The 15,245-nt window shown below is 35.3% G+C and overlaps 1 protein-coding gene across 2 annotated transcripts in view; it reads left to right on the top strand.

Moving 5' to 3' along the window:
- Positions 1 to 15,245, top strand: part of Vps50 (VPS50 subunit of EARP/GARPII complex) — a 123,850-nt gene that overhangs the window by 97,389 nt on the left and 11,216 nt on the right. For both annotated transcript variants that reach the window (XM_047561503.1, XM_047561504.1), the window contains exons 22-25: positions 1,176 to 1,256; positions 12,823 to 12,971; positions 13,475 to 13,571; positions 14,583 to 14,741. In XM_047561503.1, the coding sequence (XP_047417459.1) occupies positions 1,176 to 1,256; positions 12,823 to 12,971; positions 13,475 to 13,571; positions 14,583 to 14,741 (486 nt within the window). The remainder of the gene's footprint in view (positions 1 to 1,175; positions 1,257 to 12,822; positions 12,972 to 13,474; positions 13,572 to 14,582; positions 14,742 to 15,245) is intronic.

Genomic DNA, 15,245 nt, shown 5'->3' with positions numbered 1-15,245 from the left:
AAAACAGCACACTATGATTCCATTTATTTGAAATTTTAGCAAAGGCAAAAACCAGTAACAGAAAGCTGATCAGAGGTTAAGAATGTGGGGAGAGAATAAGTGCAATGGGCATGAGCACATTTTCAAAGAGGAGAAAATTCTCTATTTTAATTGTGATGCTGCTTGCAACACTGTAACAACTACCAAAATTTACCAAACTGTATGCTTAAAACTAATTACTTTATATATAAATAATATCTTCATGAAAAAGGAAGAAAAATGAATTAATGAGCATATAAAACCTAGAGAAAATAAAATTATAAAATTAGCAGTTAGTTCCTGTTTTCTTATACCATGTCATCTCATAACTATTTTAGCTTGAGACTTTTTGACATGTGTAAATAATTTCTCATTTTTATTCTTAGAGAAGAAGCATAACAATAAATGTGTATACCTGCTTTTGGGTATATATTCACAGTTATACATATATCTATGAATATACTAATAAGATTACATTTTAATAAATAATGTTTCCAATTTATTGGCTCAGAGAACATTTTAACTTTTTCCAAATATCTTTGTGTATCTATGATTATCTCTCAAATTTATTTTCATCATTTGAACTATTACACCAAGAACTGACTCACCAACTTTTCATGTCTTAGCAATCAAGTCACTCTTCTTATTTATTCCCTTGGGTGCATGTTTTTGTAAGTGCTTTGGCTTTGTGATAATGAATAGAATTCTATACTGTGAAATGTTTACTGAGCCTAAGAAAATTTGATTGATTTTTGAATGAGGATTTAGGCTGTCTCTAATTTGTATAAGAAAAATAAATTTAGCAACATTCTGCATTTTCTTTTAGGTAAACACACTGAAGCATACTTTAAGTACAATAGAGGATACTATCTTTTAAGTATCTAAAACCTTAAGCTTTGTAACTTACGGTAATAACTTGTGGGAAGAAATTCTCTTATTAATTCATAAGATTGCTCATGAGTAAATTGTTCTTTGATTCCCTTGAGGGCCAAGGTTTGACTTCTTTGCTTGATGTGTTGGAATTTTTTAATACCTTTTGGAAACCCTCTGAAGGCTAAATAACTGGAAATTCATCAAATACTTTGGTTAATTTTAGGATTTATCATTCGCAAAATCATCTCTAGAGTGATGTAACTATGCTCTTTTTTTTTTTTTAGTTGGAATCAACAGGACTCGGTCTTAGTAGTAGTAGACTAAGAACAACTCTCAACAGAATACAAGAAAGCCTTATTGATTTGGTAAGTAATAAACTGGAATTAATTCCTTTGTTACATAAAGTTGAAGCCAGTCATCTAATCAGCTATCTATGAAGGTGTGTTTTTATGTATTATGAAGTGCCTGAACTCTTTAGTATTATGCTAAGTGTTTGTAGAAAGTAAAACAGATATTGCTTATAATCTGGCAGATCTTTGTGGTTGGGGTTCTCGTACATGCTGAAAAGTTGTGTTTTAGAGATTGTCTCAGGTCACTTTATAAACAGTTTTGAAATTCAAGGAGAGAGTTTGGTTTTAGATTTCTATGTAGAAGGGCCCAGTTCTTGACAGTTGTGTCAATGATGAAATGCATGCTCTAAGAAGATGGGTTAGGTAGCAACATAAAGGAAACCCTCTGTAGCTTTTAAGCTAACATAAACATTTAAAATTAAAAAAAAAAAAAAACCTTTTTCTTGAGGTTGGTCACCATGGTCAGAAATTTATGTTTTTCAGGACATTTCTTTGTGTCTACATTAACCCTAGGCTTCTACAAATTTTTCTTCATTCTTTCAACCTACCCCACATGAGCCGTCATTTTCTTCCTTTTTCTTAAGTTCTATATTTTCTTAAGTTCTATACTTCTGTTATTGGTAATTTCTATAAATCAAATTAATAATTGTTATAAGAAATATTTATTGAAATAATTATTATATGCCAGACATAGTTATGGTGTTAAGAATTCATCAGTGCATAGAGATAATTCCTGTCTTCTTAGAACTTGTATGTTATTGGAGCAGAGACAAACATATACTTACAATGAAACAGGCTGATAAATGCTAAGATGAAAATGGAGCAGAGTGTTGGGGTGGTGATCTTTGAGCAGAGATGTGAATAAAGTTAGAGGCATATGCTGATACCTTAGGTGAACAGAGTGTGAGCAGAGGAAATAAGCAGTGTCCATCTCTTTGATCATTTGGAGATATTTTGACCCAGTATATCTTTACATCTTTTTTTTTCTTTCTGTCTTCTTTTTTGTTTTTTCATTTTTTTAAGGCAGTTGCCCCTCAATATCTGGAGCATTGATTCCAGGATGCACTGCAAATACCACAGTCCGGATGTTCAAGTCCCTTTTATAAAATAGCATTATATTTGTACATAACCTACTTTAAATCATCTCTAGATTAGTTACAATGCCTAATAATATGGAAATGCTATGTCAGTAGTTATACTACATTATTTAGGCAATAACAACAAGGAAGAAAGCCTATTCATATTCAGTACAGATGCTTCTTTAAAAAAAAATAGTTTTAGTCTACAGTTGGTTGAATCCACAGATGTGGAACCCAAGAATGTGGCACACAGCATTTCTTCAATATATGTCCATGGAGTAGGTGAATAAACCTGAATTCCCTGGGTTTCATGTCCTAACTTAATGTGACTTTTTCTTGTGGCTTTGCTATCTATTTAATCTTTGTCTTCATTCAGATCAAGGATCCTTTTTTGACCAGCCCAGCCCCCTCCCTTTATTTTTGTTTTCCCCTCTAAAAGTCTTTGTTTTGTGAAATCTATTGGCTTCCAAACATGTTGGAACTTTTCTGTGTTTCATTTTGGATTCTCTTTGTTTGATTCTTAGCATCATCCAATCTTATTCTACAGATCTTAGTCCATAGCTTAAGTTTTTCTTGTTTCCTCAAGAATGATGGTATGAGGGAGCTAAGGGTATAGCTCAATAGTAGAGAACTTGCCTACCATGTGTGAGGCCCTAGGATCAATCCCAATCCCCAGCACTGGAAGAAAAATGAAAAAAAAAAAAAAAAAAAAAAAAAAGGAAAGAATGATACGATGGACTGAAATTCACCATCAGAGTCCTTCAGTCTGGCAATTTCTCTTGTCATCTCTGCTCTGCTAGTTAATAGATAATGATTATCAAAGCACAGTTCCAGATGTGACCCTTAAGGCATGTATTTATGTTTATAATTTTGCCACATAGATATACAATGAAACTGCATGACCAAGTAAGTAAACAGTGGTACTAAACTAGCCCTTCTTTGAGATGAGCTGCCACCCATCTCTCTGCCTAATAATAAAGCATCTGCCTAACTTCTGTGATCTTTGGATAAGTTTTTTCCTGAACTAGTATAATTGTCAAGTTTAGAGATGTATATTTAAAAGCTAACTATACTTTCCCTTGTTCAATAAATAAAGATGCCTGTTTTTTTCTTTATTTTTTCTTTTGACATATTATCTTCTTATCATATGCTTTATTTTTTAAAACTTTTTTAGTTGTAGATAGACCCAATATCTTTATTCTATTTATTTACTTTTATGTGGTATTGAGGATCCAACCCAGTGCCTCATCTATTTGAGGCAGTTGCTCTACCACTGAGCTACAACCCCAGCCCTACAAATTGTTTCTTAAAGTCTTCATTGTTACCATGTCTAGAATCAAAAGATTGCCTGATGAATGAGAAGACCATGCAAGCAGTTATTCCTTCTTCAGTTTGTAAAGATCACTGCCCTTTGAGAGGGTCTCTCCAGTGTCCTGATCCCTCTGGAGTATAAGATTTCATACACTACAAGTTTTCCTGAAAATTTCCATTAGTTTTCTGTTTTCTGTTGGTTTCTGTCTATTCCTACAGAAAAGCATTGGTTTATTATTTTAGGAAATCTATTTATCATTTACTAGACTTTGTTCTCAGGTTTTTTTAGCTGACATATTTTCTCACTTCTTTAATTCACATATACATTGACAGAGAACATTAATTGGTTTCTTGATGTTCAGTATATTCTTTGTGTAGTAAAATAGTTTATAGCCTAATTAATCTGGATTCAATTAGATGGAAGTAATATTTTATTCTTATATTTATCCTACATGTCAGTTGAAATCTTAATAAATAATTTTTTCATAATTTGATTTTTCGTCACAAATACCTTCTAAGTTTTTACTTTTCTTTAAGCTGTAAAGGGCAAATTGAATCATCATGATCTTAAAAATTTCACCTAAAATAATTTACTATATAAATTCCATGTAAAATAAGAAAATTTGTTTGACACATCAAAGAAAAGTCTAAGAAAAGAAGTTTGATAGAGGAAAAGTAGGGAAGGAAACGGGTATATGTGATATTGATTCCAGAAATGTAAATTTTTAATTTCTATTTGGTGATGCAAAATAAATAGTTTTGCTTTAAGACCTATTGTTATGGGGCGCAACTTAAGAACAGACCGATCACCACTGAGAAGTCCAAATTTGAGAGTCTTTATTAAGCTGGCTGGCTGACTGTCTCACACAATGCCCCAAAAAATGGCTATTGGGAGAACAGCCCCGACCATAGGGTTGTAGGGGTTTTCATACCAAAAATCACATCAATCATAAGTGTCTGTTTGCTATGATTCGAAATTACAAAGTAACATCATGAGATCAACAGGGGGAAGTGAGTCAAAACGACCCTTACCTAGGTACAAACTAAAGAATGGTTACTAACATCCCCACAATCACTGTTCACATGGTGCATTGTTTAGGGGCAATAGGAATCAAAAGAGAGCAATTTTTCATTACATAAGAATTGTCATTTTGTATTGCTAAACATGTCACGCTAAGTAACTGATAATGGGTACAGAGGTGGGGTGTTCCCATGGGAGAAGCTTATTTCCTACATAACATGGAGTCTCAGAGCAAAATGGAGTCTGTCCAGTCATTTTCCTTATAGTCTGGCCTGTTACATTCTCATGGAGCCAGATCTGTCACCCCATCACACCTATGACCAACTTTGAATATTAATAATAAAAATGTATTTTAAATTTTTCCAGAAAAGTCTGTAAGTATGAATTAATGGCAGGAAAGGCTAAAAAAATACAACTTTCATTTTGTAAATAAAGATTAAGATTTTATTTCTCAGTCTTCAAGGAGGTTATATCCTTACTTATTGGACTGGTATAAACTGAAACATTAATCCAGTTTAGGAACTTTTCCATTTAAAGTGCACAATAAGCACATGCCATTTATTTATGTCAGTCTGACATTTTTGTGACTCTCTTGCACTCTTCAAGCATATTTCCTGAAATGTAAACACAAACCTTTAACCTTTAAGCAGATGATTACCATAATTTTTATGCTTAAAATGCCAGTAACAACTGGGAACAAAGGAAGGCATTTTTTTTTATTTTATTTATTTTTTTTTTAGTCACACCATTTGCATAATCATACATGCACATAGGGTAATGATATTTGTCTCATTCTGTTATTTTTATCAGTGCTTTATTCTTCCTTAAATAGGCAATGATGCTAGAGGAGTCTGCTCAGGTAATATAGATAGCATTTTGGAGTAATATAGCCTAGATTAAATACCAGCTTAATAGTTCCAAATCATATACACGAGTCGAAAGCAAAATAAAGGCCTTTGTTACATGTCTCAAGGTAGATTCAATCTTGATTTTTTTTTCAAGTGGGTTTCTTTTTTATTATTTTGATTCATTGTACACAAGTGGGGTTCAACTTTCGTTTCTCTGATTGTACACAAAGTAGAGTCACACCATTCGTGTAATCGTACATGTTCATAGGGTAATGATGCTTGTCTCATTCTATTATTTTTCCTTCCCCCCTCCCCCCTCCCCACTCCTCATTTTGCTCTATACGGTCCATCATAAGGAAGGCATTTTAATCAAAACCTTTGTAATTGGGTGGGAGCAATCTCTGTCATCTCTGAATGTTTGTGAAAGAGCTGTGCCAGCAGAAGGCGAATTCAGCCCCCTTGTGTCGAAGGTGCTAAGAAGTAGTTAGATGATACTTCCGCCTCGCCTGTCATTTGGAGATAGACTGCATTACCCTCAGGCTACAACAGCCCTTCTTCATTAGGGCCATCATTGCCTAGCAACACTTCCCTTGCTCTGTCACTAATTACATATATAGTTAGTGACTAAATTCAAAGAAACTTTCAGTTTTATAGATGTGCAGTAGTATAGTGATGTCTAATCATAAAAGAATGAAATTCAAAAGTAATTCTGTAGTTATAAGTTTATGTTATTTGTGATGACCTTGAGCTATCTATAGACTTAGAGCTTATACAGAATTGTCAGGAAGATCATGTCAAATCTAGTTTAATTGTAAAATATTTTAAATGCAAGAGTGTTCAATGCTTAGAAGATTTAATTATATTTTTAGAGTATAATACTTAAGCTTTCAACCATAAAATTGTAGAAGGAAGCTTACCTTTACTTATTTATCCTGTACAGGATTCATATATACCAATAAAATGTGCTCTGCTTGAGCCTTTTCAGTGATGGGAGCTCAGAAGCAAGGCAGTCTTGCCTTATATTCTGCCTTGTGGATTGTGCTTTGTTATGGCATCGCTAAATCTGCCTTCTGGAACTATTTTCTGTTAACTATTTCTACCTCATTCGGTTGCTTTGGCTAGCCTAATCATCTTGCCCAAGTGAACTCTCTCAGTCCCCAACTCAAGGTTTAATGTTTCAAGGTTTCAGATCTTCTCACTGTTCTTTAATTTGTCCTTTGATAGATATTTACAACTCTGAACTGAGAAGAAAATACTGAGTGCTTTAAGCAGTGCTGGAGGTACATAGAAGGGAAGGAACTATGTGATAAGGCTGAAAGACAAGCCATACCTAGGCGAATAGCCGCCTTATTAATTCATCCAACAGATAGATACTGTGTGCTTAGGAACTCAGTGGTAGGCTGATGATCCCTTTAGTGAAGGAAGCAGATAAGAAATAACTGAATACCTAATTTAATGTCAGATTGTGTTGGGAGCTGTGAAGAACTAGATAAGAAGGAGTGAAAGAAAGAGAAAGGGTACAGTTTTATTTGGGCAATCAGAAGGTAACATTGAAGCAGATACTTGAAGAACATAGGGACGTTAGACACCTGGATAAGAACAAGTTTCAACAAACATTTATTTAGTGCCTTTTAGGGGAATACTTGAAGTATGGTGTCTGGTACCACTTTAGGAGTTAAAGATATAACCATAGGAATAAGATGGAAAACCAGACAAAACTCCTGACCCATGTGGAACTTATTTTCTAGCAGGGAGAACATATTTTGGGGAAAAGTTAGAGAAATAAGAAATGCAAAGGCCCTGGGGTGGGAGCATGCTGCGCTTCTTCCAGGAATAGCAGAGAGGCCAATGTGATTGGAATAGAGTAGAAGCAAGATCATCAGTGATAGCTGAGACCAGAGAGATAGCCAGGGCCTAGGTCATGTAAAGCCATTGCATTTTACTCTAAGGAAGACAGGAAGCCACTGAAAGAAATTAAAGCAGAAGAGTTAATATGATCTGCCTAATTATTTAGAAGAGAATTATTTGGTCTGCTTTATATAACAGTTCAGGAAAAAGATGAGGTGATTTGTCCTGAAGAGTTAGTGGAAGAAGTAGTGAGGCATGGTAGGATTCTGGGTCTGTAGACCCATTGAAATTCACTGATTGGAAGTAGGTTTTAAGACTGGAAGGAATCAAGAATGACTCCTAACTTGTAGACATCAGAAATTACCATTAGTGGAGATAGATAAAACTTTTAGGATGGTTGTATTTGAAGAGAATATCAAGAGTTCAGTTTCAAATATCAAATGCACTAAAGGTAAGAGGGTTTGGGTCATTTATGTAAGTTTTGTAGTTACTGGTATTCAGTTGGCATAAAACTGTGGAACTGAATGAAATCATCAAGGGAGAATATAAATAGAAGTATGAGAACTGAACTGTAATATTTAAAGGTCAGGGAGATGGGCAAATGGCCAGTAGAACAGGAGTAAAAACAGCAAGGTGTGATGTTCTGGAAACTGAAGAAAGTGTTTCAAAGTCAGCTGTATAGGAATGCTGCAGGTAGTTAAGTTTGAGTATTCAGGGTTGACTGTTGGATTTGGCCATATTGAGACCCCTGGGGAACCCTGAAGACAGTTTCTTTGAAGAGGGACAAATGAAAGCCTGCTTGGAATAAGTTTGAAAGGAGAGGAGATGAGGGGAAGACTGTTATGTCATTGTTGTCATCTTAATTAACTAAACTAATGGAGGGCTTGCTCATTCCAGAAGGCTCGCCTAGCTAGGTCTTAAGGTACAAAAATGACCAAAGTGGTCCTTACCCTCCAAAAACTCCCCATGAGGTGGGGAGTCAGGAAACAGTCACTAATGTACCTTTTAAACTTGTGTCTGCCTGGGTGGTGGAAACACAAGTAAGATATGCTCATTCTTCTTGGGAGACTGAGAAAGTTATAGGAAGGAGGTGGCACATAAGCTCAGCCTTTAAAAATGAGGAGGAGAAAACTAGGCAGATGAGGCAGGGAGAGCTGCTAAGATAGGAGTTTCAGTCAGCCAGGGATGGCAAGCAGTCTAGTGTGGCTAGACCTTAGGGGCACGTGGAACACCTCAAAATGAGGCTGGCAAGGTGGCTGTCGTCAGTAATACTATGATAACATGTTCAAACTTTTCACTGTAAAGAATGAATTAAGGCTCCAAATCAGGGAGTAACATGACCACATCTCTATTTTAGAAAAATCTCATCAGTATTCTAGAAAAATAAACCAGTTAACCATGTGGAGACTAGAGTAGAAACAGGAGATGCAGAGACAGTTCTCCATTCAGAGACTTCTTGTTGCAGTTTTTTATTGTGTGTTTTGTTTTCTCCCAAAACTATTTTTTAATTTTTGCACAAAGAATGATTGTACATATTTATAGGGTACAGTGTGATGTTTTAATACAGTATACACCATGTAATAATAAAATTAGGGTATTTAGCATATCCATCATTTCATAACAGTTGTCCTTTCCTTATAGTGAGAATATTCAACATCTTTCTTCTGAAACATTCAGGACAATATAATTAACCATAGTCACACAACTGTGCAGAACACCAGAACTTAATCCTGTCCAACTGTACATTTGTGTCTGTTGGCCTGTCTCTCTCTGTGCCCTTTTCCCTACACTCCTCAGCCGCTGGCAGCCAGTCTTCTCCTCTCTACCTCTTTAAATTCCACATACGATTGAGATCATGTGGTACTTGCCTTTCTGTGCATATCTTATTTGACTTAATGTTCTTCAGGTTCATCCAGGTTGTCACAAATGAGAAGATTCATTTTTTATGACTGAATAGTGTTTCATTGTGTACATATACCACATTTTCTTTGTTCATCCATAGATAGTTTGATCCCATATCTTGACTATTGTGAGTAGTGCTTCAATAAACATAGGAATATAGATATTTCTTTGATGTACTGATTTCATTTCCTTTGATATATACCCAGTAGTGACATTGCTGGATCATAAGGTATTTGTGTTTTTAATTTCCTTGAGAAAACTGGGGATGTATCTCAGTAGTAGAGTGCTTGCCTAGCATGAATGAGGCCTTGTGTTCAATCCCCAGCACCACACACACGAGCGCGCGTGCACACACACACACACACACACATAGAGCCTCCATACTGTTTTCCCTAATGACCATACTGGTTTACGTTTCCACCACCAGTGCCTGTTATCTTTTATCTTTTTTGATAATAGTCATTATTGGAGTGTGGTAATAACTCATTGTGCTTTTGATTTCCATTTCCCTGATGACTAGTGATTTTTGAGCATTTTCTCATTTGTGTACCTTCTTTTGAGAAATATCTGTTTGGGTCTTTTGTTCATTTTTATATCAGATTACTTGTTTGGGTTTTAGGGTTTTTTGCTTTTGAGTTGCTTGAGTTCCTTATATTCTGGATATTAATCTTTTGTCAGCATAGTTTTAAGTATTTTCTCCTGTTCTATAGGTTGTCTCTCTGCTTGTTTTCTTTACTGGGCAGAAGCTTTTTAGTTTGATGTAATTCCATTTGTCTGTATTTGCCTTTGTTGGTTGTGCTTTTGGAGTCATGTCCAAAAAGTCTTACTTGCTCTTTACAGGTCTGAAGATTTTCCCCTATTTATTTGTAGTAGTTTCATAATTCAGGTCTTACATTTCACTCAAATCATTTTGAGTTCATTGTTTTGTGCATTAGGGAGAGAGAGGGTCCAGTCTCATTCTTCTTCATGGGGATATACAGTTTTCCCAGTTCAAAATCTGTCCTTTTCCATTCTGAGTTTTTGGCACTTTTGCCTAAATCAGTTTTCTATTAGTAAATGGATTTACTTCTGTATTCTTTATTCTGTTCCATTGGTCTCTGTATCTGTTTTTATACCAGTACTGTGCTATTTTTGTTGCTGTATTTTGTAGCATATTTTGAAGTCAAGTAGTGTGATGCAGCCAGTTTTGATCTTTTATGCCCAAGTAACCTGTGGGATGTACCAACAGTAGTTCTCAGGGAAGTATATAGCAATAAATGCCTATTCAGACATTCTATTTATTTTATTACAAATAAAATAATAATTACTGTTTCATCATTATCTGTTATTAATTTATTTGGAATAGTCCAGTCATGACTGCCAAAGGATGTGAGGCCCAACTAAGTAGTGGCATCAGAAAGGAATAAAAAAGAGAAGTATCTGTTAATTTTTTAGTGATGGAGTAGATTTGGGTGGTAAGGAGGAGTGGAAGTCATGAATTATTCCAAGGACAGTTATTTAAAAGAAAAAAAAAACAGAATTGAATAGCACAGGCAACCAGTTGGTATCATACACTAATTTCATGAATTATGTTTTGTTTTGTTTTGCTTGAGTGGATTTGCTCCCTTTCTAGTAGAGGCAAATAAAGGAGCTATAACACTGATTAACTTGCTTAGTTCCAGAATTGTCATTCTCCCTAGAGGAAGAGCAGTTATTCTCCAAATAACTTTTAAATGCTAATCAAGTAATGAGAGATGAGAAAGACTATCTTTAGGAGAAGACAGGAAATTAAAAGGAATTTTTAAAAATAGTACCATTTTCTAACTTGAAAGGTTTTGTAATTTTTATTTGTATTTCACTGAATTTACAAAAATAAATTATGCTTCCAGAACCTTATGTAATTGACAGCATTTTTAGTCACCTGGAAAATGTTGGATATTTGGGATTATAAAGTTTCTTCAAGCAATAATCTAGGTTTACATTTTTATACATATTTAGATTTGTTTATATCCAATTTTTGTGCTAAAATTTCCTTTGAGAGTCTTTTAAGGCAATTTCTTATTTATATCTGCATTTAATTGTGCTGTCTGTTCACTCAGATTCTTACCTTGAAATTACATAATGGGGATAATCATTTAATATTTTCCATACTGAAAATAGTACATAAACTGCAGATGATAATGTCATTCTAAATCAAAAATCTAAAACATTTTTCTAAAGGATTGGGTAAGGCCAGGAGTTACCTACTATAAACTTTAAAAAGTAGCACATCTGCTTAGCATTTATTCTATTTTTTTCTTGCAAATTTCTGGAGTTTCTTTTCAAAACATATTAAATAGAGTTTGTTGCCATGCCATTATTGGAAAAACTAGTATTATTATTTCCGTTTCTAATTCAAGTTACTTGTTAGTAGAAATGTGTTTGGTTATGAAAGTTCTTCGTGACCTCCCACTGTAAAGGGACTTTGAGATCTTAATATCATTGGTATTGCTAGGAGTCATTTATTGAGAACCATGCTCCCATGAAGATGTTCTTTTTACAGTGCAGTTGTGACATCACCAGCTTGACTGTCCCCAAAACGATAAATAAGATTCTCTTTCTTTGACATTGAATGAGCAACTCTGGGCATATGATGATGTCAATATTCTAAACAGCATTCCTTTATGTTTACTTTACAAAGGGAAACTTGCTCACCTTAATGTGTGTGTGTCTGTGAAACAAACTGGCAGCAGTTCTCTGTCAGCTACTCCAGGTGACCAGTCTAGTGTCTCCTTACTTATCTGAGCTCTCAAGACTCCCCCACAAACAAAGCTGTTTGTGTATAATACAGGATATTTTTGTGTGAAGTCCAAGAAGGTACATAACTCACATTCAAGTTACTCCTTGTCTGACATCAAAATACCTGGAAAGATAAATTAATAATGAAAGGCTTGCTAGTGAGGATGGCATCAGATAAAACAGATTTGCAGCCTAATGAGTTTTTTTGGTCTCAGATTAGGCTGCCTCTCTCCTGTTGACTACGTGGCTTTTTGTCTAAATCATTGGATCTCTCCTGGAACACCTAGGAGCCCAACATACCCTGCATCTGGGCATCTCTTTCCTTCTCAAGAAGATTCCATTCCTAGACAGATACAATACACCCACTTTGTAGTTCTGCCTTCTTGAGATTATACCAAGGTCATCTTGATTAAGATTTGGATGTGCAATGGTTAATCAATCCCTCCTTTATGATTTTTATAGCTTGGTTATGAAGGATCAAGTTTATTTTCCTCATTTATAAGTTCTTGAGGGGCATCTTAATGTTGTCTCTGAAACTTGATTCATAAAGATTCCTTGTGTTGGCAGACTCAAGGTCATGCTTAGATGATAACATATAGTGTATGATCTACATAATAATTCTCACATAGTTTAAAATGGAAAGTTCCAGTAGTTACAAAACAAACAGGGGGAAAAAAGAGCTAAAACTAAGATTAGTTAATGTATGCCAGTGAGTGTTTTAATTGCAGTTCTAGGTTTGTCAAACTCATATGGTTTGTTACCATTAGATTTGCTGTTTCAGGTGTTAATGTAAATTGTGTGTGTTGTATTTTTAGGAAGTTTCAGCTGATCCTACTGCCACACTCGCAGCAGCAGAAGAAAGAAAGGAGAAGGTACCCAGCCCACACCTCAGTCACCTAGTGGTTTTGACATCTGGGGATTCACTGTATGGGTTGGCAGAAAGAGTGGTAGCCACAGAATCCCTGTAAGTTGTTAAAAACAAAATAAAACCGACCATTAAATAGCTTAGAAAAGTAGACATTGTATAATTAGTTTTCTAGCTGTATATAACTGCCTCTTCTAAACATCACTTACCTGTTTCTTAGAAGTATATGCTAACAGAGTACCAATTGATTTTTAAAACTGCATGGTTGATTTTCAATTATACAAATGAAAGAAATGAAATCTTACAGGTTTTGATCTTTAGTCACGTAATCCTTGCTTTAAGTAAAACTTTAAAAAACCTTTTCTTTTCGTATGTTTTATGTGTTCCTGTCAGTAACTGAAAGATTCTACATAAACCGTACATACATTATCAGTGTTACATGTAACTTGCCCTTGGTGTCAGCAAGAATGCTTCCACCAAATGGGAAAATAAATTCTAAGTGTTAAGGTTTTGCTTAGAGATTTTAAAAGATTATACAAAAAACATTGGCAGTCTCTAAATCCTGCAAGGTTTGTTTAACAGTGATTATTTATTCTCTTTAGGGTATTTCTGGCTGAACAGTTTGAATTCCTTCAGCCACATCTGGATGCTGTGATGCCAGCAGTCAAAAAGCCCTTTCTGCAGCAGTTTTATTCTCAGGTCAGAGATTGTCTTTGTCATTTCCACTGTGAACAAGATAGGACTGTCACAGATTATTTAGGCTGCTCCCCCCTCCCCACTAGAGATCAGTCACTTAAGTCCCAGGAGAATTGGATAAAATATTACTCATGGATTTCCTATAAATACTTATTGAGCACCCCCTAGAACTTTTAGCAGAGAGAGAGAGAGAGAGAGAGAGAGAGAGCCAGCCAATTAAAACTATATTTATAATAATGAATAGTAATGCTATAATGAAGGGGAAAATCTATGTCAGCATATTTAGTTCACACTGGAGAAGGGGGGAGCCATAGTGGAGAGAAAGTAGTGTGGAGGAAGCTGGACTAGCCAGGTAGAGAGAGCCAGTTGGGGATATATTCCAAATTAAGAGAACAGAATATTTCAAGACCCGAAGATGAGAGAGAGAGAGCATGGTGCATGTGGTCAGCTGGGGAAACTAAACTTGTCAGAGCAGATGGCTGGGGACGAGAAGAATGGCTAGAGTGACATGTGGGAGCCACGTCATAGAAAGCGTTCTGTCTGGAGTTGGACTTGATTCTGAGGGCACCAGGAAGCTACTGGAGGGATTGAAACAGGTGAGCATTTTCAGGTGTGTGTTTTAGAAGGAGTTTGTTGGGGACAGGGTGAAGAGTGGTTTGATGGCAAGCCTACAGTCAGGATACCAGTTGAAGACTCACATATGCAAGTGAGAGGTAATGGACTTCGGAGGTCAGGTACTGGGAGTGGAGAGAAGTGGAAGAGTTTGAGAAATAGTTCCCAGTCTTCATGAAAACTTCCAGGTCTCTTGTAATTGTAATGTCAATGACTTCAAGTTTATTCAGTGTCTCAAAATTATATTTTGAGTAAGATCTTGGCCTTCTCATTAAAATATTTTCATAATTTAAGTCTCCAAATAGAGTGTTTTAGTTTTAGATATGATGGATACTAGAAATGAGTAAAATATCCTTTATAAATAGAAAGTAATTGTCTTCATTTCTGTAAAATGTATTTCAGACAGTCTCAACTGCTAGTGAACTACGCAAACCAATTTACTGGATTGTAGCTGGTAAAGCCATTGATTATGAACAGATGCTGCTCCTAATGGCTAATGTGAAATGGGATGTAAAAGAAATCATGTCACAGCATAACATATACGTAGATGCATTGTTAAAGGTATGTTCTCCAGTTCCATCCATTTACCAGTGAATGACATAATTTTATTCTTCTTTATAGCTGAATAAAAAGCCATTTTATATATATATATACATACACACACACCCTCACCCATACACACACACATATATACATACATACATAGATATAGAGACATATATATATCGCATGTGTGTATCCCATTTTGTTTATCCATTTCGTTGGTGGACACCTAGACTGGTTCCATAACTTGACTATTGGGAATTGTGCTGCTATAAACATAGGAATGCAAGTATCACCTATAGTATGCTGATTTTAGTTCTCTTGGATAAATACTGAGGAGTGAAATAGCTGGGTCATATGGGTCTATTTTGAGAAATCTCCATGCTGATTTACAAAGTGGTTGTATTAATTTGTAGTTCTACCAGCAATGTATAAGTAAGTATTCTTTTCCCCCATATCTTTGCCAGAATTTAATAATATTTGTATTCTTGTTGCCTTTCTAACTGAAATGAAATGAAATCT

This window comes from Sciurus carolinensis, chromosome 8, assembly GCF_902686445.1.
Source record: "Sciurus carolinensis chromosome 8, mSciCar1.2, whole genome shotgun sequence".
Lineage (NCBI taxonomy): Eukaryota > Metazoa > Chordata > Mammalia > Rodentia > Sciuridae > Sciurus > Sciurus carolinensis.
The sequence above is the reverse complement of the archived record's forward strand: the minus strand, read 5'-3'. Positions and strand labels throughout refer to the sequence as shown.